The following is a 25,805-nucleotide window of genomic DNA, read 5'->3' on the forward strand; positions in this document are numbered from 1 at the left end:
GCCAGGGGTATAAATTCCCCAAACCCCCAACTGCGTGGGGGGCCCTTGGTTCGGTTTTGGCTGGCAGAGTTGCCTGCTCTGACTATATCTGAGCGTATTCCTTTTCTGCAGGTAAATTCTCACTTGTTCGTGCTGCTACTTGTACTCTCCTATCTGAATTCGTTCCTACAGGAAAACAAAAACTGAGGACACAGAGTCACTGTCTCTGGCCGGAGGCCACCCTGACCACATATCTAGCCTAGGAGTCAGCAAACAATACACAAGGGCCAACCTGGGTCTCTCACCTGTTTTGCAAATAAAGTTTTGCTGGAATGTAGCCACACTCCTTTGCTGATGCATTCTATGGGTGCAGAATTGAGTGGCTGAGAACATATGGCCAGCAAAGCCTGAAATGTCTACTATCTGGCCTGCACAGAAAAGTTCTGCCCACCCCCGATCTAGCTGAAGGAACAGGGAAGTAAGCCTTCCAACAGCTCCTTCGTCTACCAAGAGACTGGCTGCCCCCACTCTGCGAGTTAGTGGACTGGCTTTTGCATGATGTCATGTCTTTTTTTTTTTTTTTTTTTTTTTTTAGCACTAGTTATAGGCCTGGGATCCAGGAGGAGGTTTTGCCTAATGGAGACACAGAAGGGCCTAAAATACCTACACCACGTGGCCTGGGATATAATGGTGCTCAAGAAATGCTTACCGAATAAACAAACAAAAGCATGGGAAGTTGGCCAGTCTGTGCCCTGAACAAAAGTCTACCCTCCTCCCTCCTGTCAGTTTCAAGGTGACCAGTCATACAGGTGCCTAGCAGCAGCCTGGTGACCTAGATTTGTCAGACCATATCTTATCGGCTTTCCTTCCTCCTGTATTTACCCAGCACCTGCCCGCTCAGTGCCCAGGGCAGATTCGCCTGTTATTTTACAGAGGAGACAGACAGGGAGGAGCTCTCCTCCCCCACAAACATACTTTGCTTTTATTTTTTTTCTTTCTTTCTTCTGCTGAGGGGAGAGTAAAAAAATACGGTGACTTATGGAGCTGCAGGAGGTCTGGTTTCTCTTGCTTCCTCTTGCCTTAGGTTTTTTCAAGTGAACTTGTCTGGGGCGAGCCTTAAGGGGTTCTGCAGAGCCCTCCCTGTCGTTTTGAACATTTGGCATGGAAAGGGAAGGGGCTAGATGAGGGTCAAGTCAAGCAACTTTCAGAAATAAAAATGGAGCCACCAGCAACGGTGAGAGGCCTGGTTCAGCAAACAGGCATTCTTCCAAATACACATCAGGGAACAGCAGGGCTCGGTCACTGGCCACCTCGAGCTGCAAGGGCCCAGCTGGCACTTTTACGAGGCTGGACTAAACCCGGCTGACATGATGGGAGGGCAGGGATAGTCAAGGAAAAAGCTGTACACATTTGGGCATGGAAATCAGGCAAATGGAATGGAAAACAACATGGAAATGTTGGCTTCTCAGCTGCCCCAGACAACTCGGTACCAGGCTCAGGATGGAGATCCCCACCTCTACTGTCGCCAGCTGCTCCTTTGGACAGTGGCTTCCCAGTAACCAAAGGGTACTGGGTACAAGCTGGGTGAGGGCAAGGCATACATGCATCTGTTTGCCACTGCATCCCCGCCACTTAACATGTAAGAGGAGCTCCCTAAATGTGGAACAAATGATGATGGAGCGTGGTGCAGGAGGGGTCATTCTGGGAGTTTTTGTTCTGGTCAGGAAATGCTTTTCTGTGCCCTCATTTACCTGTTAGAGAGCTGGAGTTCCAGGGAATGTTGTGGTGGACCAGCCCTAACAGGGAGGAAAAGGAGTTCCTGGGCCTCCAAAGAGAGACCATTTGACGACCATTAGTTGCCCCTTTAAAGATCCAAAGGTGTTGGGGGAGACGGGGAGGGGGAGCCAGTGCCACCTGCTCTGCTTCTTGCCTTCACTGTGGTCTGGAGGGAGGAGCTTGTAGACTGATTAGATGTTGTTAGCAGCAGCTGGCAGAGCCAGTTTCCTCCTCAGCTCCCTCCTCCCCTGAGTCACTGTCCAGCCACCAGCAATAGGCAGAGGGTGGGGAAGCTCTCCTCGGCTGGCAGCTCTGGGTCACCAGGTCAAACCCCACCTCCCTCAGGAACAGGGTAAGTGCTTTGGAAACAACAGGATCAGAGATTCTTTGTGTTTTTGTTTTTTTTAAGGATAAGCAAAATGACTTCTTTCCAAAGAAGCTCGGCCTCCCTGCCTCCCCACACACACCTGAACCATCACAGAGTTAATCAAACTGACAAGCAATTCTTGGCTGTGGCCCTGACACCCAGGCCCTGAACTCTCTCCCAGCTGCCTGGCTGCTGTTGTCACAGTAGTTTGAGGTCTCTGTAACCCTGCAGGTCTATGGTCAGAGGCAAAGTAACCACCCGACAGAACAGGAGAGACGGAGGTAGAACAGATTTTCCACTTAAAATGCTGGAGAGACCTGGCAGGTGCCTGCAGGTAAGGCCCCAGGAAGCAGGATGAAGGCTGCTGCTTCTGTGATTTAACTGCCTCCAGAGACCTATCGGTCCCTTTGGAATTGTAAGTAACAAGGATCAGAAGCCTCAGAAGACCAGCTGTATAGCTAATGGGCAAAAGTTGAGTCTCTCAAAAAAAGAAGGAATAAATATACCAGGACAATTATGGGTGCCAGGACCTGGTTATGTTTGAGTGCCACTTTCTGTTGTTATTTTGCAGAAAACAACAGCTGGCAGCATTTGCTAAGCATTTACTATACGTCAAGTACTGTGAAGTGCTTGATTACCTCATTTAATTTCCACAAAAATTCTATCTGGTATCTAATATTAATAGTATTCCCATTTTCCCAATGAGGGCATTGAGACAAGGTTACTTAACTTGCATAACCACTAAGTAAAGAAGCCAGAGTCTAAACCTAGGCAACGTTCTGGCTCAGACTTTACCCTGTTAACCCGAAGTTACGTTGCCTCATATCACCTTTTGCTGCTACATTATGATCAGGGGGATGTGGAAGGAACCTTTCAAGGTAGTTTCATCTAACGCCTCACTTGGAAGGAGGAAGGAAAAGGAGAGCCAGAGAGACCAGCCTTGCCCAAGATCAGACAGCTTGATACTTTAATTCCCCGGGCTGCCTCCAGCATTGACAAGCAACCGTTAGGTGCAGGGCAGTAGGCGGAGCAGCAGGGAGGAGGTGGCAAGGTACAAAGTCAAGAGGTACTCAGGGCTTTCTTGATCTGTACCAGGAGCTGAGCTAGAAAACCCAGGTTCCCAGGCCCCTCCAGCTCTAATGTTCTCAGAGTCTATGACTTCAGGTCATTTAGACTCTTGTTAGGAAACAAGGCAATTATACATAAAAAGTGCCTGTAACCACAATAACACAGACCGTATTATTATTACAAGACGTCATTATTAACTGCTAAACGAACACGTAAGCGACGCAGTGTATTCAGTGGAGGGAGACAATCCTCTAGCTCAGGAAGACATCCTGGAAAACACTGAAGCTGGTATTCAAGAATGGGTAGAGCCCTAACCGTTTGGCTCAGTGGATAGAGCTTCGGCCTGCAGACTGAAGGGTCCCAGGTTCGATTTCGATCAAGGGCATGTACCTTAGCTGCGGGCACATCCCTGGTAGGCAGCGTGCAGGAGGCAGCTGATCGATGTTTCTAACTCTCTATCCCTCTCCCTGCCTCTCTGTAAAAAAAATCAATAAAATATATATTTTTTAAAAAGAATGGGTAGAGGCTACTTATTTCTCTATAAGGTTGGATGGAGATGCTTATTGAGAAAAGACACTTTTTTTCTTTTAACAGTCAATGAAAATGGCTTTTTGCATATCATTCTACAAGCTTTTTAATGCAATTGCCTAATATAACACCTCAGATATATTGCAGTTTTTTTTGCATTTCACGTCGCGTTCTTACCAGGAAAAGAATAGTTGTCTGAGCTTTTTTAAGGTAGTTAATAAAGAATGCATAGCCTCATGAACCTGATTTTACTTCCTTTATGCGACTATCCTGCATAAGTGAACATTATAGTATTTGGCTGGTATATTTGGTGCTTTGTTTTGCAGTTTCCAGCTTTTTATATAAATGACCACATACGTTGTACATTTGGCCACATAAGGTGCTTAAAAGCAAAATAGGTTTTCCCTAAGCATTTAATCAAATTTCCACATGATGAATTCTCTAATGTGGACTTGAAGTGTATCTGGTTATATATTATTTAAGCATATTGTATTTTCAAATTTTCTGCCACATATTCAATTTTTTTAATGCATGCGTAGATGCAAAAAAAAGAAAAAAGAATAGGTAGAAACTGGATATAGAGAAAGAAAGGATTCTCTAGGCAAGGAAAATGAAGGAGGGAATGCAGGGTACCGTTCACCAACAATTTTACTGAGAGAGACCAGAAAATAACCTAGGTCCTTAAATGGCAAAGAGGGCATAGACCTATCTCGATCCATACCCCATACAGCTTCTTGGAAAACTATGGACGTAGGCAAGTCAGTTAATCCCCACTTTGAAGGGATGTTGTAAAGTGATGAAGTAAAGAAAACATCTAAAGGAGTCCTTAGCACACAATATATGTTCAATAAATAGTAGTTAATAGCAGCAATGTAGACTTTTCACCCTGTGGTGTTTATGTCACCAACACAACCTCAGTCAGTAACCTTCTGCCCTCCCCAGAGAGCCTTTCATTCCCATGTACCCAAAGGTGCAGGAATCTTGTTGGCTTCATCTACCTATGCCTGGTACACAGGCGAGGGCCTGGCATGTTGTTTCGAATGCAAAATAAATAATAAATAATACTGAAATGGACATACAGTGTATGACAGTGGATTCTGGTCAGGCCCCAGAATATGAACAGCCACACCAGCAATGGTGCAGAGGTGGGGGGAGGACAGGTGCTCGAACACAGGGCAGAGGTCCTTCACCCACTTCACAGCTTCCTATTGAAATGATTTTCTTGGATTTTGACTGGGAACACAAGTTTGCAATCACCAGCGTCCTCACCGAATGCTGAGACATTCATGTACCAACCAGCCTTATGATTGGATCCTTACAGACATTTGCAAACAGAGTTAATTTTCAGGGTACGCCTCAGAGCTCAGTCGACATTTCCTTTTGGTATTTAAAGCAACTACAGAGAAGGGATCACAATCGAGCAGATTCGTGTGCTCCTGCTGCTTGCACCAGACACCGCCCCTGGCAGCTCCTTGGATAACAAACTGGTACGCAATTCTACTTGTGCCCAGGTTCATTTTCACAGGGAACAGGCAACATAGTGGGACAGGTCTGCCGCCATCCAAAGCATGTGGCTTCCTGAATTCAGTTCCTCTTGTTCGTGAGGACAGAATGCGAGCATTTCTTTCTCAAGCAGTGGTCCACAAGCATTTACTGCATGATCACCACATGCCTGGGATACCTTCAGATCCCTGCTATGCACATGCACTAGTTTTTCCATTTCTAGTCTCTTCAGCAGTTCCCTTACCACATCACAACCACATTTCCCTTCTCACAACAAAGCTCTGGTCACTTAGTTACTTGCTCAAAAGTCTTCAGTAGTACCCAGCTGCCAGCAGGATCAAGTCGAACTTGTACTCTTCCAACAATCTGGCTTCAACCTACCCCTTCCATCACAGTCCCTCAATATCTGGCCCATAAAGTTCATTTTTGACCAACAACTCCTTTGGAAACCTAATGAAAGCCATGGAAACCTCCCTAGAAAATGATACGTGCACACAGAATTAAACATACAACTCCAGGGATGCCTTAAAGCCAGTCCATGGACCCCAAATTAAGGCCACTGATCTCTGTCTCTATCCTGGGTACTAACAGTCATTCACTCAGATATTCGCTGAAAATCTACCAGTCTTTAGGAGCTGTGTCGGGTGCCAAAGACACAAAGATGACATCACAAGCATCTCCTCAAGTAGTTCACAAGCTAATGGGAGATGTGCATCGTTACACTGTGATAATTGCTTTAAGATAAACACAAGGTGAAGTACAAACTCCAAGAAGGGATGACTTATGAACCTATTAACTCCCCAACTACAAAGTTCCTTGAAGATAAAATCCTTAAGGGTAGTAGCAGGGTATCTAGAACAGGGCTACACACACATACACACACAGAGTACATGTTTAGCATTTGTGTAGTGACAGAACAGAGACAATGAGACAAAAGAGCAAGTATGGGCACAGTCCCCGCTGCCATCACCCACACACGCCAGAGGCCTCTGAGATCCTGCCGTGGCGGTCCTGTCCTGAAACAATGACGCCATGCAAACATCCCGGCCTAATTTATGGCTGATCTCACCCAGAATTTGAATCAATCTCTGTCTGTAGGGGGGAAGATGCTATAAGACATCTTATCAGCTCCATATGGTTTCTTTTCACCAAGAAACACTGTAATCTAATGACATCACTTTGTTGGAAGATTTTCTGTATAAACTTGGTTCACCTGTTACTCCTTCCTCCGTGGTCGACAGGTCATCTTGTTTGCCCTCTTACAGAACTAATACTTCCTGGATAGGAGATTGGGACTTGCAAAGGTCAAGCAGTTGTAGAAAAGAAGTAAAGGAGTAATTTAGGTTAGATATGTGATTTTCTCTACAGAAGCTAAACTGATGGACTGTTTTGAAACTGGGCTTCTTGGCTTATGTTGGAGCTCTTCCATAATTTGTCACTCGTGCCTTTGCTGTACCTCAGAAATGCTCTTTAGGAAACACTGACAAACATTCAACAATGATCTGCAAACACTGCAAAAGCAACAAAGGCACTTTATTGTATGGGGTTGCTCTCAGCCTTTTGTTGCTGACAGCTCATCGGTCACTCTGGGAAAAGCCTGAGTCCTACTATTTCAGAAACAAAAAGTTCACTTTTGTGAGGTTAACATTTACAGATTTTCATACAATCATCTTGCTAGACTAGAAATACTAATTTTATTGAATCACGGTTTTTGTAAAAATCACTGGCATATACCCCACTAGATACCAAAAATCTCTTAACTGATAAAATTAGAACTGAAAAAATAATTTGCAAGAATTATCTAAGTGACACATCTTATTGTGCATGTTCTTTATGGTTTATTCTGCTTGATGTGGCATAGAAGTCACTAACGTGACTAGTACAATCCAATGCAGACTATAACGTTTTCTAGGTTACTTAGAGAAAATGAAATGAGTAGACTTTTACAAATTCTGTTCCTGTGTGGTTTTCTACATGAGATTTTCGGGACATAAAAAATGGCATTAATATTCTGGAGAGTTCGTTTATTGTACATGAAAGGCAAGCTGGTAGAGGTTGGGAATTGAGAAAGGATATGATGATGTATAGAGACAGACAGAATGGGTCGGATCTCGGTACTTCCAGACTGACACCTCCGCCGTGCCCACTACCTCTAAGCCATGGTGTTGGAGGTACAAGTCTTTTTGAGAATCACAGGTATCAAGCACTAGGCTCAGAAGCAGAGCTGGGAACCTGAGGCAGAGTTGCCTCTCAGCAACTGTGAGATCCACACAAGCCTTCAGAAGGTCTTGCTCTGAATGATGACAGAAACACTTCGTCTAATGTCTAGGCACGAAGGGAAAACCCAAACGCTACCACGGTAAGCCTGACGGAACCCCAGAGGGAACAAAAAGAACCTGCCTCCTAGGAGCTCCCCAGCTGAGAAGGAAGCAGCTGAGGCAGGCTCTTCCCACGGAGTGCGGCTGAGGGGTGCGGTTTTGAGGCTATGGAACCTCAGTTGGTCCGTGAGTGGCCCATGGCCTGTTTCCTCATGAAGAGGGGCTGAGCTCATCAGTGACCTGCAACTCTGGGAAGTTTGTATCTGTCACCAGAAGATAACTGACCTAAAGGTTTGACGTAGTAAAAACAGTTTGAGAGAGTGAGCAAAGGATTTCTTCCTGTTGCCTTCACTGGACTCCCCACCCCCCACATTCCAGAGCCTCCTACACCTTCCCTCCAAGGACCTAGAGCAGTAACTAAAGCAGCCAGTGTCTCCAAATGAAACCACTGTCCTTAGAGTGGGATTGTGATAAATGAACCCAACTCACCATTCCCAAATGGCCTACTCCAGGATGCCACGGTAGGGTTAGCAGGTGGGAGGGAAGGGAATGACGATGACAGAGGAAGTTTTCAGGGAAAAGCTTTGTGAAGATCCAGGTTTCCATAATAGTCCCCACTGAAATGAGCGTTGGATGGTTCTTACTCAGGGCAACTAACGGTTCCAATGGAAAACATTATTATTTATAACCCAGGTATAACTTTATCCTGGGGCTTGCACCATTAAGTAAGAAACTACAGTGTGAGCAATTCCTCATGCCAACTCAAAACACCTCTGCAGGCAAACACGCAGAGCACAACACCCCCAAGAAAGGAGCTGTAGGATGATGCCTCAGCACATTCCCCAGATAGTTCTCTCATCGACTCACCTACCCACCCCCAGCCATCATCCCACCGAGTGAAAGCTGTTACCTTTCTGCAGACAAGTGCATCTTTGCTGTCGATTTCTTCTATTTCCTTTTCCTCCTTGTCTAACTCCTGTGCTCCATGGTCTAAAGGGAAACTATCTTGGCTAATGGAAATTTGCTTGGTGTCAGCAGGAACAATCCCCTCCACCCCACCCCTTGTCTTTCCTTTTTTCTTTCTTCTTTTCCCTTCCTTCCTTCCTTCCTTTCCTTCCTTTCCTTCCCTTCCTTCCCTTCCCTCCCTTCCTTCTTCCCTTCCTTCTTCCCTTCCTTCTTCCCTTCCTTCTTCCCTTCCTTCTTCCCTTCCTTCTTCCCTTCCCTCTTCCCTTCCCTTCCCTTCCCTTCCCTTCCCTTCCCTTCCCTTCCCTCTCTCTCTTTCTTGGACAGCAAGGCAAGAGAAGCAGAGGAACCACTTTATACTTGCATAGAGCTTTCTTTGATTTACAAACCACCCACACATCTATGATCTCATCCAGCCTCATAGCAACCCAATGAGGTAAACCTGTTCCCCCCTCCACACACAGTAAGGTACACTTACCACTCAGCACTGTTAGGGAGAGAGCACACAGCGAGCACAGTGCTAGCTACTAGGCATTAGACACAGCAAATATCATCTCACCCCTCTGATTAGTGAGGGGCTGGGAATCAGAGGCTGGACAGTTGATGCCAGCTGGGAAGGTGGACCACTCGGTGCAGGATTCTTTACCCCACGTGCCAATATGGCCCTAATTGTTCAAATCCTTTGACAACTATGCATTTCCATTGGGCTTAGTCACACTGGTAGGAAGGGAGCCCAAAGTCTTGGTACCATCCCCTGTTCTCTGCTGTTGCCAAACACTCAGGACTGCAGTTCTCTGGACTTTTGTGTCATCTTTTCTTTTTTTAGACCAAACAATGGAATGTCAAGCTTCCAGATCAAAGGCTCTATTACAAGCACAACGTATCGTTTAATTACACGGCTGCCCCAGTTATCTGCTTCCCAGTGCCTAACTCCCACGGGGCTGACCCTGAAACCACACAGATTACCTCAAGGGGGGAGAACAGGAGAAACATTCTCTCCCTGAACTTTCTTAGATGGAAGGGAGAAACAAAATGAAAAGAAAGGCCCATTTTCCAAGGAGGGGGCTGGGGCAATTTTCTTCCTGTTAAGCGGACCTGCAGAAGAATCTATAGATTACTTAACGCCGGGGATGGCTGTGGAGTGAAATAAAGGAATCTTTGTGTGGTGCCAGCCACAGTTCCCTCAGTCCTAACCCACAGCCAGGCATTTAACCCAACTCTTTAAATCATCAAGCTCTAATGCACCCCATCTGTGCACCGGTTGTGGCCAATGAAACTAAAGCCTGTGCTGACTTTGGCCTGGATTTGTGAATGAGCCTTTTTGCCCCAGAAGGCCCAGGAGAGAGGGCATGAGGCCAACCAAGTCTCTCTTGCTCGTCACTTGTCTTCTCCCAAAGGTCAGGCTCCATCCATGCATGTATTTGATCATTTATTGAGCTCTTGCCTTGGGTGGGATTCTGACCCAGAGGATACAAAGCTAGTAGGAAATGGCCCCAGGTGGAAAAGACTGTGTAGGGGCTCCTGGGAAAGAGGAAGGTGAGGAAAAAGGGCTGCCCTTGGCTGAGGCACAGCAGCCTGAAATCCTGTCTGTATATTTAGGGAATGCTGCTTAGTTCCAAGTGGTTGGAACATAAAGCAAGGAACTGGCAGGAGCCCTAACTCAAAAGGTTGGCTCAGCCAGATCATCCAAGATCCCGTACACCAGGCCAGAGATGAGAGTGACTTTGAAGGCCATTGCCATCTCCCCACAGTCACTTCAGCCTATCCTACAGGGCCAACTTCTTCCAGAAATCCTTCTTAAACATGCTCAGAGTAATTGCTCTCTCTTCTTTGAGCCTCCAATTTAAGTTCTTGGGCAACATTTATAACTCTCAACTTCTCCATCCATATAAAACTCCATCCATATAAAATATGACTAGTATCACCCAACCGGTGTGGCTCAGTGGTTGAGTATCAGACCATACATCAAGAGGTCTGTAGTTTGATTTCCAATTGGGACACATGCCTGGGTTGTAGGCTCAATCCCTAGCAGGGAGTGTGCAGGAGGCAGCCGATCGATGTTGATGTTTCTCTCTCATTGATGTGTTTATCTCTCTCTCCCTCCCCGCTTCCTTCCTCCCTCCCTCCCTCCCTCCCTCTCTCTCTCTCTAAAAAAAAATCAATAAAAAAAAACATATTTAAAGGGGGGGAAAAGAAGCCTGAAGGTATTTTTAAAAATGAAATATGACTAATGTCACCTGCTTTAAAGGCTTCTTATGAAGGTTAAGTGAGATAACAAAGTGTCAAGTAGCAGGATTTTAGGACAGAGAAGGTGCTAAAATACATTTCACTGGTCCTTCAATTTCTTATGATACAGAGCACTTCTTCCTGGTATTAAAAAAAAAAATGTCTTGGCTTCCACTTTCTCTGGAGGTTTTCAGAAATAGGACAACTCACATTTTCCCTTCAAGCTTGCAGGCACTCTTCCAAAGCAAAAAGGACTGAATCCTGTCTTCCCTCGCTGACACAGCCTCCCCCATCCAAACTTCCACACTCAAGGGGTTCCCGTAAGATCCAAGGCATCTGAGACAACACGAGTTAGGTGACGGAGGAGGAAGCTATGGCTGGCTGAAGCAGAAACAGCAGGAAGGAGAGTAACTGGAAGAAACCCAGAGAAGGGAAGTGGGCCAGGTGCCGAACTCAGAGGGCTCCAGGGTTCAAGGTCTGTGGTAACCCTAGACCCTGGAATAGGCCTAGGAGGAGGAGGTCCAACCCGGGTCCTGACTTAAGAATCCCTACACCACACGTGGTTGTTCAGCAGCCTTCCTCATGTCCTGGTGGGTCAGCCAGCTGGACACGACTGTTGTAGAACTGCTGCTCCTTCCTCCCTCTCTGGCTGGGGCTCCCAGGCCCGGGGCAGGGAAAACGATGCCATCTTTTCTAGCATTTTTTTAAAACTTAGTCTGGGTCTGCATAAAGGCTTGTTTGTTTCTTTTTATCTTTTTTCTTTTTCTTTTCTTTTCTTTTTTCTTTTTTTTTTTTTTGCTTGAATGGCATGTAGTACAGGTTCAGAGGAAGGAGGGTTTTTTTGTGTTTTTTTTTTTTTTAAGGGAAAAGTCCTCCGTGATCTCTTTCTCCTTTTTATGTAGCCTCGTAAAACCTGTTTCTCCTCCCGTGGGAATTCAGGGCCAGGAGGGAGGCAGCTCCCCTGAGAGTGCTGCTTGAAGGAGCCAGTTCCTAGACTGTACAACAGAGATGTTGGGTTTATTTATTTTTTTCATATCCTCCCACCCCCACCCCAACTTTAGGAAGCAGTTGCCAAGGCTCCTCTGGAAAATAGGGTTCCATTCTCTCTTCTAATTGGGATCAAATGCCATGTTAAGGCCCTAATGGTCCCCACAGGCCAGGGAGTCAGCTATTCACCAAGTCACCCTGGTCCTCCCCAAAGTCAATAGTCTCATGACCTTGAAAGGCTGTATCCTCAACTCATCTCAGCTAAGAACCCACTACAAGACATCCTGGCCCCACCAACTTTCTTTCCACTCGCTTTCCAGGCAGGCAGCACTCTAGACAGTGTTCGTCTGCCAACCTACGCCAAGCAAGCCAACCCAAAGACTCCAATCCCTCCTTAGCCCCTCTCCCCTCTGGCCTGCGAGCCACCATTCCCCACAGCCTCCAACAGGGATGGCATCTAATTTCCAAAATAACAAACTAGCACATGCCCTCCCCAACTCAGTTATTTCTCAGTTGGATGAGACAGCCATGTGGGTCAGCCCCTCCCTAACTCCCACACCTCCTCCCCTGGTATTGAAGATGCAGCACCAATACCCAGGCTCTTGGAGAGCTTGTAACCTTCTATACCTTTAGGGGCAGGAAGTGCCCTTCCCCGGGGAAGGCAAGGCAGGCTTGCAGGGAACGTGTACCTTGGAAATGAGTTCATCATGATTGGCCAAGTGGGCTCTGCAGTGAATGCAGCTGTAGGTCCGGTGGCAGGAGGGCAGATAGGCCTGGAAAGTCTTGGATCTTGTCATCTTCACCATTGGCGCCGCTGAGCGTGGGGTGAACTCTGGGGCAGCCCACGAGGCACTCCCACAGGACGGGTCGCAGGGGAAACACCGGAAGACACAGGTAAAGGCCGTGGTGTGGCAGGGAGTGGGTGTGGGGCGGGCTCCACACACTGGCAATGTCTTCAGAGGAAGGACCCTCAAGCAGAGGTCTCCGGCCGGTGCTCAGCAGCCTGCAGTATCAAGATAAGGGAATATCATTAACTGATGGAGCTGGGCTTCCTGCAAAGCAAGTCGAGTCCAACTGCCACCAGGAGGGCAACAGTTATAGAATGAAATGACCCCCTTCTGCTTCCTGCACTGTGTCAAGATGCCCCATGAAGGAGAAAGAAACCACCGGAGATCCCAGAGCTGCTGCTTTCCTTGAGTTGGAGGTTCAGGGCTCTCAGCAGTCCCTCCACCGACATACAGCAAACTGGCATGATCACCATTCTAGGGAGCCCTGCAACAGGCCAGGCGTAAATGTGCTACCTGTAGCCCCTGGGAGAGGGCTCCTAAGGGCCCCCCTCTCCTGAGCCGGCTAAGATAAATGGCAGGAGTGAAAGGAGAAATGCAGCCTCCAGAGAGTCACTACATCAACAGTCACATCTGGATTTCTCATCCATTCCCAACACGTGAACTCCAATATGCCCCACACTAAGCATGGGATACAAAGGATCAAGTCCCCAACCAGCCAGGGCCCTCATGGCTGGCCAGCTTTTTGGGGAGAAGTAATTCCCTTTGCCCTATCTTGCCCAGAAGTAGATGCTTAGTATATTAAAAACAAGCAAGCCAGCAAGCAAACAAAAAACCCTCAAGTGAATAAATGAAACCAATGAAATAAACTCCTGCACCTAAAATTCACAATGATAGTGAATTGTACCAGAATTCCTCCTCAACCCTCACCGTTCCCCTTACTCATCCCATGGTGCCAAACCTCTCTCCTATCAGAACCTCGGCTCCTTTGTTCTATTGGGGACCAAGGACGCTGAGACTGTGGGATGGCTCCCAGGGTGTGTCCAAGTAAAGGTCAGAGGGCCCCAAGGTCTAAGCCTCCCTCTGCCTGCTCAGGCTCACCTGCCTGAGGCTTCTGGACCCGCCTAGTCCCTGAGCTTCACTACCGGGGGTGGTGTTCCCACTTGCCTCCCTCCAAGGAGAACCAGAGTGTTAATTACCACCTGTGTCAGGCTTTGAAGATAAAATTATTTAGAGAGACCGGGGAGGAAGATAAACAAAACCAATCTTCCTGGCTGGATTATGTCTGGAATCCATCTGGCTATCTAGAGAAAGTCTGCAAATCACAGTTCTTTTTCCTTTAAACCTCACTGGAATCAAATCTTCCCAAGGGAGGCTGCCCTCCCCCCTGACACCATCCCCCCCCTACCCCCCGCCCCAGCAGCCACTGAAGGCCACTGCATCCAGGAACTCCATCTTCCTGAGTGGTCAATCCCATCCGCCGGCACTGGCCTGAAGGACAACAGTGGTCATTACCCTTATCCTGCCTGTCCCTTGTGCACCCCCGAGCCAAGCAGGGTCCACATCCATGAGATGTCCCATTGTTGAAGGAATTCAGGCCTGTAGGGGCCCAGTCTTCTCTGCACAGTCTCCTTTGAAAGCTGTGAAATCTGGTTAAACGGAACATTATAAAATAACTTGAAGAATATGGAGGTGAGAACTGACTGACTCAGTGTTGGGCCTGGCCACAGCGGGAGGTGCGGCAGGAAGAGACATGGCCCTTGGCTGCAGGTCCCATTCATGCCCCGCTGGGCCCACTCTGGGAGTGGGTAGAACCAAAGCCCATGGGATAGCAAGGCTGTTCTGTGTTCGTTAGTTGGTTTCCTGAAATGCCCTTGCGCTTCCCAATACTCCTGTCCCACTCTCAGGAAGAACAGCATTCCCAGGAAAGGAAGAGTCCGAGTATTCGCAGGGTAAGGAACAGAAGCGAGCAGGAGGCTTGCTCAGGGCTGGCCGCCCCCCCCCCCCCACCCCAGGCCATGCCTTCGCTGCCCAGTGGGGAGCACGAAGAGCACGGGCCTCCTCAGTCTTAGACAAACACTGAGGGATGAAAAGGAAACAAAGAGCCCAGGCTGCCAGTCTGGGTTTATAGAGCAGCCACAGGGTCTGTTTTCTTATACACGCAGCCGGCTTCTAAATTATGCATTTCCCCAGAGTAGAATGATTTCTTCTCTCACTTCTCTTCTGCAGGAAACCAAAAAAAAAAAAGTTTGTAGGCAGGGGTTTCTGGTTTTGCTCTGCTTTAAATCTGAATCACAAAGTGTATTGTATTCAAAGCCACCTTCTGAGCAACAGGCATTTACACAGCCTGTATTAACCCTATGTCCCATACAAACACATACCCACGCACACACATTCACTGCACACCACAGCTCTGAACTTGAGAAGACAAGAGAAAAGCCAGCCATGTAGGCAATGTCCCAGGCTGCCCGGTGCTAGGAAAGGCCCTGGGGAGCCCAGACAGCAGGCGCTGGTCTGCGCTGCTCCGGTCCCTGCCTTCTCGCTCCTGCACAGGAAGGCAGAGCACCTGAAAGCTGACTCCTGCCCCAAGAAGGAAGGAAAGAAAAAGTATGGTGCTGCAATATGAATCCTGTTCAACTGGTACAGGGCAAACTAGAAGGGATGAGGGGGGTGAGTGCAAAGCAAGGTGAAGGAAGCAGCATCAAGAAAGAAGGTCCTTGTGCCTGAGAAGAAAGAAGAGGCTGAACAAGAGGAAAGCAGATGCCGGTCAGGGACGGGAAAATAACTACCTTCTTCCCTCCTGTGGGAAAAATGTTAAAGCTTCTTTGAGCTGGTTTGTAGGAAGGAATATAACACAGTTGAGGTGCGTGTTGTTGTTTTTTAAGGAAGAAACTGAGGGTATGGGGCTACAGGCTCCATGGAGCTTCCTAACGCCAACATATTGATTCCCAATAATAATCAAATGAGCTCAATACTGTAGTTAAAAACCTCCGGGCACAGGTACAAATTAAACACCGTTTTAAGGGAAGTGATAATCCATCACAGTTGAAATTAAAGGAAGATTTGCTACCACCCCCAGCTGGCTCCTGCTGATCAGCACGGAAAGAAAATAGGTGAACTATTATTATGATTAAAAACAAAGACCTTCGATACACCACTCTGAGAGCCAAATGCATAGGAAAGGGAGCTCAGGCCGAAATGGGCTGGTCCACCTGATGGGCAGGCCTGCTCCCCAAGGGGCCACGACTGCAGCTGGGACTCAACACAGAGCCTTCTGCGTGTCCCCAGGATGGAGGGTGAGAGGGGTGAATTCTTCAGGTGAGTCAGGAAGGAACTCGAAGGACGTGGGGGCAAAGCTCTACTGACACACACTCGGCGCCACAGACACTGAGAAGGTGGAACTCACAGGGGAAGTAACACCTCCAACCACAGGACGGCCTCGGTGTGCTGTCGTTTCTGTGGGGTGCTTGGTTGTTTCTGTGGGATGTTTTGGTAGAGGGCAGGCGAAGGCTGCCTGCAGAAGACGTGGGCTCTGGAATCAAACCAGTTCTACTCCTTTCTAGCTGAGTGATCTGGGGCAAGTTATTCAACTACTCTGACCTTCAGCTTCCCCAACTCTAATAATACCAACCTACAGAGGGTTAGGAGGATTAAATGAGATGATGTAAGTGCACCTATACAATGCTGGCACACAGCCCCGGCAGGCCCATGAGCCTCCTTTCCCCTTTATATCCACTCTCTGCATTTCAGCCAGCACGGTCTATTTTTTAAAAGCAGACTTGACCATGTCACCACTTTAACAGCCTTCAGACAGGCAATTCGGGGCAACAGTTAAGGCAGGCTCTGGAACCAGACTCAGATAGGTCAAATCCCCGTTCTATCTCTGACTAGCCGTGTGATCTTGGACCTCACTTTCCTCATCAAAGAATAGGAGTACCTTCCTCCTAGGATTCTTGTGAGGATTAACTTAGTTATCTATAGTACTCAACATAGGTGCCTGGCATGTCGTTAGTATACAATAAATTCTGTTTATGACCACTGACCACCATCTACCACTGTTTTCTTATCCACACACCCATAAATGGCTTCGGACTCATCACCACCTCATACTCTATACTCCACTAATTGGACTGACATTTAAGGGTCAACCATGTCTCAGGAACTCTCCTATGTGTTCAGATTTGGCAACCAAGCTCTCTGCAGTCCCTCCTAATACACCTCTGCATTTCACTCTTGAAAGTTTCATTGATGCCATTCCCTCAGGCTGACACACGGTTCTTTCTCACCACTGTTCACCATGAAGACTGAGAGCAAATGTCACCTCCGCGTTGGGCTTATTGGCCCCTCCTCTGCGCTCACCTCTAGTTAACACCCCACTGAAAGTGAAAGTACCCTTTCCTGCCTGTTTCCTCTACGAGAGGTAAGCTCCAAGGGCAGGGGCCATGTTTCAGTCATTTTTGAACCTTTGAACTCAGCAGTGCGGAGCACACGGGAGAGGCCGCCATCTGCTTCTCACTGGGCTGCTGACGGGACCAGTCCACCCACCCATGTAGGTAGCAGGCATGGCTGAGGCTCCTCCCTTCTCCCAAGTAATGAGATAGGGGACAAAGTTACTCTCGGTCTCCAGGCTCCATAAAACCCCTAAAGACCTGTCATTGGCATCTACCAGTATGCCCATTCTTTGCATTTACAGTATATATATAACTCTTAGAAAGCCTGAGGAAGGCTTTCTGCTAGCTTTGAGGACAGGAGTGTGGGAGCAGGACCAATAGCCGCGTTCTGTTCCACCACAGGTGAGGAAGCCTTGATTGGAGGCAATACACAGGTGACAGCAGGGGAAGGGAACAGACCAGCCATTTCTGGAACTGGGAGACAATAAAGATAGAGAAATAGAAAGGCAATGGATGGCCTTTATCAGAACTGATCTCCTTCCCCATTCCCAATGTCACCAGAATCCTGAACCCAGGCCAGGAAGCAGAGAGACTCAGTCTCCCTGGGCTGCCAGCCAAGCAAGAGGAGTGGGTGGCAGTGTAGTCCAGTGATGAGTGCAGGATCTAAGGCAGAGGGACTGGGATTCAGTCTTGGTTCCTCTCACTAGCTGCACCACCATTAGGCAAGGTGCCTAAAAGGGAGTAACAACAGTGCCTACCTCATGGAGGAGACAAAAGAATCAAATGAGATCATGCAAGTGAAGCATTCAGCACACTTGGGTGGTTAGTACTCATTCACCTTGATTAGCTGTCACCATCCTGGCCAGCAAGCATGAAAAAGCACAGGAACTGCTGATTCACAGGACCCTTCGGAGCAGCGTTCCTGTCTCCGAGTTGACTCACGGTGGTTAGAGGGTTAGGACCTAACTTAATCCACTTAAAGGTACACTGTGGTTTAAGTGGGTTTTTGTGGCTTAGCTGGGGACCTGGTATTACTACTATGTCGTTACAAACAACAGACCACTCCATCACTTAGTGCAGCGGACAGGTACCTCTGCGATCGGCGCTGTCTCTACTAATCCCAGGATGGAACCACTAGTGAGAACTTTGCTGAAATGCCCCTATTAAAACTGCCATGAGCCCTGGCTGGTGTGGCCCAGTTGGTTAGACGCTGTCCCCTGCACCGAAAGGTTGCTGGTTTGATTCCCACTCAGGGCACATGCCCGGGGTTGTGGTTTCAATCCCCAATGGGATGTGCAGGAGGCAGCCAATCCATGTCTTGCTCTCACATGGATGTTTCTCTCTCTATCTCTCCCTTTCCCTTCCCCTCCCTCTAAAAATAAATTTTAAGAAATCTTTTTTTAAAAATACAATCTTCACACTGTTGAGAAAAGGCTGTGGTCATTTAAAACTGCATGCAAGACGCACAGGAAAATCATGTCATCATGTTTCACGGTTTCCCATTTTATGGCACTGGACCCAAGTGGTACTTCACATCCATCCAGTGGATAATAAAAACCAGCCTGGATATTCAGGAAACCACTCTCTTTCACAAACAAAACCAACCATTCATCTCTATCCTGGATACCAGGCCTAGTCTTGGTTTCATGGGGATTATCTGTCAGATGATAATCCTCCATGATCTCTAGGATCCCTTCAGCTTTCAAAGTCCTGATTCCATGTTGTAATGACGTCTCTACCAGCTGAGTCCTGCCCCAGAGCAGAGTATCCACCCACCAACCTTCGTCCTACTAAGACCCTGACTTCAACGAGGCTGCAGAACACGCCAGCCTCGCAGAGCCTGCTCAGAGATGGCTGCTGGATGTGCCTTTGCAACATCTGTTCACACAGCAATGCGTTTACCACATGGCCCTTAGGTCAGCATTTTGCCCGGGAGGCCCCACGGGAAGCTTGCATCTGTTTGAACATCTGCATAGAGGAAAGGCAGTGCCCCTAGAAAATCCTGAAACTTGCATGTAATTTACTAGATACCAGATAAAAATAGCTGTTGTTATTAGCTGGCTATGAAGAGATCAGAAATCTCTTTGGGTTGTTTCTACAATTTCAATAAAAAAATAATGTGGCACTCTCCCTCTTGGAGCTGCGCCTTTCCTGTCCGCCCCCCCCCCCCCCCAGGGGTGTTACCTTTAATCCTTCTCTCTCGGGACCCTTCTTTTGCCTGTAACTTGGTTCCTGAGCCCATTCTGCTACAGCTCACTTATTCTATCTCTGTGGCTTTCTAAATAAACTTTCCTATTTAAAATAATAATAATAATAATAATAATGTGAAAAGCCTGGTTTACTTGTCTGAAGACAGTTTGCCAAGGACATGGGTAACTCACTGATGGCTTCCTTCTCTTTCTCATACAACTCCTAGTTCCAAAAAGGATTTATAGTGACTTACACAAATATAAACAATACAATACTACTAAAATAGGTAAAGAAATTAGGGTAGGAGGAAAAAAAGAAAAACGGAGAGTTAGGATATAGAAATGCATGCTATTACATTGCTAAATATTTACTGAATTTCAATTGCAAATTTGGCTTTGAGCTCCCCAGTAACCACGGCAGAAAAGAAAATAGCAGTTAAACAAGTTTATAGTTCCTATAAAACAAAAGAATCTTGGTTGTTCAGGATACAGATTTTTTCTCAGAGACATTCTATGAGTAGGAGTTGATGAGTAACCCAGTGGACAAGAGCCGCAGCGCACCCCAAAAGCTCCTACCATGTAACCCTCTTGCAAGACTGTCCCTCCATGAAAACAGACATCAGAACAAACACCAAAGGGCAATGCAGTAGAACGGACTCTAATAGGGTCACATCAGGGCAGCCTAAGAACATGGCTCTCTGATGGTCTGGCTGGACTCAGCGATGCAGACTCTCAGAGGAATGGAAGAGCTGCAGCGCCTTCTGGCAATGCTCCACGAATATCATTTATCACAACCAGGCTTTTGAGTAACAAAAATATGGGCAGCTCCAACGTGCCAAGCCCAAACACTAACACGTTTCAATGCTAACACGATTTGGTCCTGCTGCTGCATTCAGCTCTCATGGGCTGCTTTTCCATAAAACTCTCCCTGATGGGCCTCATGGTGCCCCTCTCAGGTCTCCCTGCCTGCTCTTCTTCCATCCTCCTCCTCCTTGGAGGCGCTCCCCCTATGTACCTGACTGACTGTGTTCTCAGCCACACCCTCAAGTCTTCTGCAACCTGGGTCCCTTTCAAAAGGATGCCTCTATCTGGCGCCTCGGATGGCACTTCAAAACACACCATCTTTCTCCTTCCCTTTGGCTCCTATCACCTTCATCCCAAATTCTATTCCTTCCTCCTGGAAGCCCAGTTGCCCAAACAAAAACACTCTTTTTTAAAAAATATATATATTTTATTGATTTTTACAGAGAGCAAGGGAGAGGGATAGAGAGTTAGAAACATTGATGAGAGAGAAACATCAATCAGCTGCCTCCTGCTCACCACCTACTGGGGATGTGCCGGCAACCAAGGTACATGGCCTTGACCATAATCGAACCTGGGACCCTTCAGTCTGCAGGCCGATGCTCTATCCACTGAGCCAAACCAGGTAGGGCCAGAAAACACTCTTGACTTTCTTCTCTTCCCTCTTTATCTGTCCCCTAGACGGCTGGCTCTGCCTCTGAAAGCCACCCTCCCAGTCGCAGCGCTGAGTGAGTCCTGTCCTCTCTCATCCTGAACCACTGTGAGAGCTTCCTAACTGGGCTCCCTGACTCAGCGCTTACCTCGCCAGCCCATTCTAGAATTCTATTTATACAACACAATCTGATCACATCTCTCTCAAGTTTCCCAGCAGCCTGCAGGACTAAGCCCGACACCTCAGGTGGCACCAAGAACCTGGTGCCTTATCTTCTCATCACCTTCCCACCTCACTCCAAACCTGTTTCCCCAGCAAACCAAGCTTGCTCACTGCCTTTTCTCAAGTTGTTTCAGCCTCCTGCAATGCCTTAACCTAGCTTCTCTGCTGGTCGGTGTCTCTCATGCCGTAATACCCAGCTCAAATGTGATACTAAGCACAGCTGGTAGCCCCCTTCTTCCAGCATGCACCCTCACCATGGCCCTTTATCACACTGTTCCTGTGTCTGTCTCCCCACCCGATTGGGAACTTACTGAAGTCATAAGTCCAGTCTTTACCCAGCCCCTGCCCAGAGCCATGGTTTGCCCAGGACTCCTACCTAGTGTCCAGCACATTGGAGATTCTTGATAAGTGTTAACTGAGTAAATGAATGACCACCCATGAAATCATGCTGCCCTATAACGCTGATATTTTTAAAATCTCCATGCCTTAACCGGTTTGGCTCAGTGGATAGCGAGTTGGCCTGCGGACTGAAGGGTCCCAGGTTCGATTCCGGTCAAGGGCATGTACCTTGAGCGGAAGGCTGCAGGCACATCCCCAGTAGGGGGTGTGCAGGAGGCAGCTGATCGATGTTTCTCTCTCATCAATGTTTCTAACTCTCTATTCCTCTCCCTTCCTCTCTGTAAAAAGATCAATAAAATATATTAAATAAAACAACAACAACAAAAATAAATAAAAATCTCCTTACTTACTTTGCCCCTATGCAGGACATTTAAAATATCTAATTCTGGCCTTAGCCGGGTAGCTGAGATGGTTAGAGTATCTTCCCAAGGCTGTGTGTTTGATCCCTGGTGAGGGCACATGCAGGAGGCAACCAGTGGATGCATAAATAAGTGAATCAACAAATCAATGTTTCTCTCTCTCCCTTCCTCTCTCTCTCTCAAGTCAATTTAAAAAAAATCAATCTGATGCTGGACATGACTGGGATTCACACACCGTTTATATGCCACAAAGTTCAAAAGGCAGCAAACTCTTGTGACCTCAACTCACTTGGGCTGGCAGGAGTCTAAGACTCAGTGCTGTGGAGCCATGTCTCCCATCCACCCCACCACATGGGACCACTGGTGGTTTCACTGGCTGTTGTCTGATGGCAGAAACATTTCCCATTCCACCTCCCCTTGCCCTTCACACCATCTCTTAGCATCACCTGGGGCAGCTTCTGGACCCCTAGAAAGACCCTTAGACTGTCAACACAGGAACCTTCTTTCTCCTGGAGTGGTGCTCATAAATCCCTTAGGGCGGTCTGAGCTACTGCGTTAAAGGACTGAGTTAGGAAAAAATGAGGTGTCAGACTTGGTTCAGGCCGAGAAGGAAAGGGGTCCATGAAGCTTGCCTCTCTACTCCACATGCAAAAGAGGGCCAGACCTGCCCTTTTCTTCCAGCCCCCGGAGACTGCCACCCTCAGCATTAGTCCTTTGTTTTGTATGTGGCCATGCTCAGAGATGACACTCCTGGTGAAAACAAAACAAATACATTTTCTCCATGGTCTGGGACCCAGAGAGGGACCAGACACAGCTAACCTTGAATTATACTCTATAAAACAGGGGTGGGGAATGCCGGGCCAGCACGGCTCAGTGGCTGAACATCGACCTACGAACCAGGAGGCCACAGTTCGATTCTGGGTCAGGGCACATGCCCAGGTTGCGAGCTCAATCCCCAGTGCAGGGCGTGCAGAAACAGGAGGCAGCCGATTGATGATTCTCTCTCATCACTGATGTTTCTATCATTCTCTCCCTCTCCATTCCTCTCTGAAATCAATAAAAATATATATATTAAAAAATAATACTTTAAAAAAACAGGGGTGGGGAATGTCCAGCCTGAGGGCCATATAAGGCCTATAAAATCATTTGGTCTGGCCCTGCCAGGGCATTAGGGGTGAGTTAATTAAATGTTTGACCAAATATAGCAGGCTAATTTTTAAGTTGATAATTCTGTGACCTGAGAATGATGTTATAAATATCCAAATGGCCCTTGGCAGGCAAAAGGTTTCCAACCCCTGATCTAAGACAACCATGTAGAAGATCTAACAAGAAAACATCTTTGAAAATAGAGCAAGAGATGTGGCCAATCTTCAGAAGTTCCTTGCTGGGGGAGCCCTCTGCAGAGCATCCTCCAAGCCCCATGAAGTCAGGTCCCCTATTCCACATGCATAGCACTTTTCACAGTTGTAGTATTTTTTATTAAAGACATTATTTGATTGCCATCTGTGTCTCACACACTCAAATATCAACTATTATTTACTAAATAAACAAATGTCCTTTGGACCATGGGTACTGTGTGACCCCATGCCTCTTTAACTGCTGCTCCCCCAGGGCACAGCTGGGGCCCCAATTAGTTACAAACCATCCATCCCCGATCTGCCAATACAATTTCATTGTTCAGCTGTCAGCATGCCTTTGGCTTCCCGACTTTCATCTCCCAATTCAAATAAATCCAAAACTCTAGACTCTGACATCTGTGGCTGGGCTCCCTTCCCTGCCTTTCCACAATTGGAATTTGGAAATTAAACTTAAAACTCAAGAGAAAGAAAGGGCAGAGGAACTTTCACAAGAATGTCTGTATGTCTAAAGTCCCAGCCTTCACCAGGACAAAGAGGGACATATTTTGTTCTAAGGATTATTAAACTGTCACCTAGTGTTGCCATTTCTTGAAGGAAAGGAAACGGAGTCAGGAGGAAGAGAGGGACTCATGTAGAACAAATTTCTGGGTTTCTCCTGTTATGGGGATGGCAGGTAGGTTTTAGTAAGAATTACAGCCTCTTTTCTCTTTCATGCCTGGCACATCAAGGGGGACGAGCACTGTGCCAGCACAGCCTTTCATATAATTTGAGAAACCTTCACAAAGCTGGTTGTTGATGGGTCAGTCTTCCTAGTAGATTGTGAGCCATTGCTGGCCAGAGGCCAGGACTGGTTAATCATCCCTCATACCCAGCCCAAAGTCTGGCTGGCAGTAAGAGCTCAAAAAAGCCTTGGTGGAAAAGGTGGGGGTGTGGGGAGGAGTCACCTGAGGCTCTGCAGCAACAAGTCAGTCAGCCTCCAGGACTCTACAATTTATTAATTTCCTATTGTGGGCCCCGGAGGGGGCACTTGGTATGCATTTTCTCAGTTAATCCTCACAACAACCCAGGGAGGCGGGCATTATTAAGATTACCTGTTTGAAAGTACCAGAACCAACATGTGAGTCCTGGGCCCTCACCCTCCCACCCCTCATGGATTCTTCAACTTAAGACAAGCCAGAGCCGGGTCTCGATTTGCGCCTCCTAGGTTTTTTTTTTTTTTCCCTCCTAGGTTCTTGAGCCCTCTAGAGCACTAAGCAGAGTATCTCCCAGCGGGAGAGTCGAAATAAAGTAATTATAATGCAAGACAAAGATGTTAAGTTCTCTTTAAAACATTTTCAGACTCTCAGGGTTGGCCCAATGCTACAACTTTTAATTACAGAAACCTGAGAAAACATACGAGGGTAGGGAATAACCTGAACCAGAAGGTGAATCAAGAGATTAGGCACAAGAAAAGCTAGTTTTCAGTATCTTCCTGCTAATGGGCTGTTTGGCTGAGGCTGCAGTCATGTGTGGGACACTTCTTTCCTCAAATCCTGAAGGGAACAAGTTCAAAACCACATAAGCAAAACTTACCAAAAGCCCTATTTACATTTACATGGTACCCGTTTATACCATTAAAGCAGCAAATACTGAAAGAGAATTCATTTCTACCTTATGGTCCATTTGGTAGTGGGTCAATTTAGGGAGGAATCCTTTCAACAGACAGGGACCGAAGTGGTGAAAGAATGGATGACATACACAGAGTCATACAAACAAAAGAAAAGAAAGGGAAGTGGGAGAGGAGGCCAAAGGTCAAAGATATTAATTAGGTGGCTGGTTTCTGCCAGGAAGAGCAACTGCCTTAGTGATTTCCAGACCTCAGACATGTGTGGGATGGCTGCATTGGAGAAACCTGGGAACTATTTCTTTTTTTTTAAATATATTTTATTGATTTTTTTTACAGAGAGGAAGGGAGAAGGATAGAGTTAGAAACACCAATGAAAGAGAAACATCGATCAGCTGCCTCCTGCACACTCCTTACTGGGGATGTGCCTGCAACCAAGGTACATGCCCTTGACTGGAATCAAACCTGGGACCCCTCAGTCCGCAGGCCGACGCTGTATCCACTGAGCCAAACCGGTCAGGGCTGGGCTGGGAATTCTTAATGGCAGCCAGGACGGAGGAGCCCTAAGGATAGTCTCACTTTTGAGGAAGCCTATTATCTGTGTCAACTAGCCATTGTGCACAGGCTGCAAGCTCAGGAGTGCTATTGTGAATGGAAATCACAGTTCACTTCCATGGAGTTACTCTAAACTGTGGCAATATCCCAGCTGTCTCCTTTCCACATCTCCTGTGCCTACTGAACGTTGCCCATACGCTGCCTCTTATGATCACCCCTCTGTGGCTTTGCACCCACAGTTTCCCCTGGCGTGTTTCTACATGTTGAAGTCCTCTTTATTCTTCACCACCTCGTCTTCAATATGCCTACCCTTTTCTCTGTGTCTCTGTGATGACTTTAAAAGTCTACCTTGTTTTGTACTCTAGTTACTAATACATATGCCTTAATTGCTCTTAGGGGCAGAGGCCATGTTTAACTCATCCTTATCTCCCCAAGGTCTTATATCTGTTCAATGATTATCACCCAGGAAAATAAAACAAAACCCAAGGTTGAGTTTCAGCCCCAGGCCAGAGGTTCTCTTCTCTCACTCAAAATAGAAAATAGGCAGGATGTGTTCCAAGCCTGCGCCCTCTTGCCCCAGGTACTCCCAACCAGAACACCATGGGAAAACAAAACAAAATCAGTATTTCCTATAACTAAATTTCGTATCAGATCAAATTAAAGCACTTTCTTCAGTCCAACCAAACTCAGCCACTGCTGGCACCCAGAAGACCCTGTCTAAGCCTCGGGGCACCCACTGGCCACCTGAACATCAAGCTTTCCTTCCTGGAGATGAA

General features: G+C 47.2%; 1 protein-coding gene across 2 annotated transcripts in view; it reads right to left on the reverse strand.

Moving 5' to 3' along the window:
- Positions 1–25,805, reverse strand: part of YPEL2 (yippee like 2) — an 87,608-nt gene that overhangs the window by 25,260 nt on the left and 36,543 nt on the right. For both annotated transcript variants that reach the window (XM_081109409.1, XM_081109408.1), the window contains one exon: positions 12,405–12,718. In XM_081109409.1, coding sequence (XP_080965535.1) covers positions 12,405–12,521 — 117 coding nt within the window. In that variant the 5' untranslated portion in view covers positions 12,522–12,718. The remainder of the gene's footprint in view (positions 1–12,404; positions 12,719–25,805) is intronic.

This window comes from Myotis nattereri (assembly GCF_964212035.1).
Source record: "Myotis nattereri genome assembly, chromosome: 16".
Taxonomy (NCBI): Eukaryota; Metazoa; Chordata; class Mammalia; order Chiroptera; family Vespertilionidae; genus Myotis; species Myotis nattereri.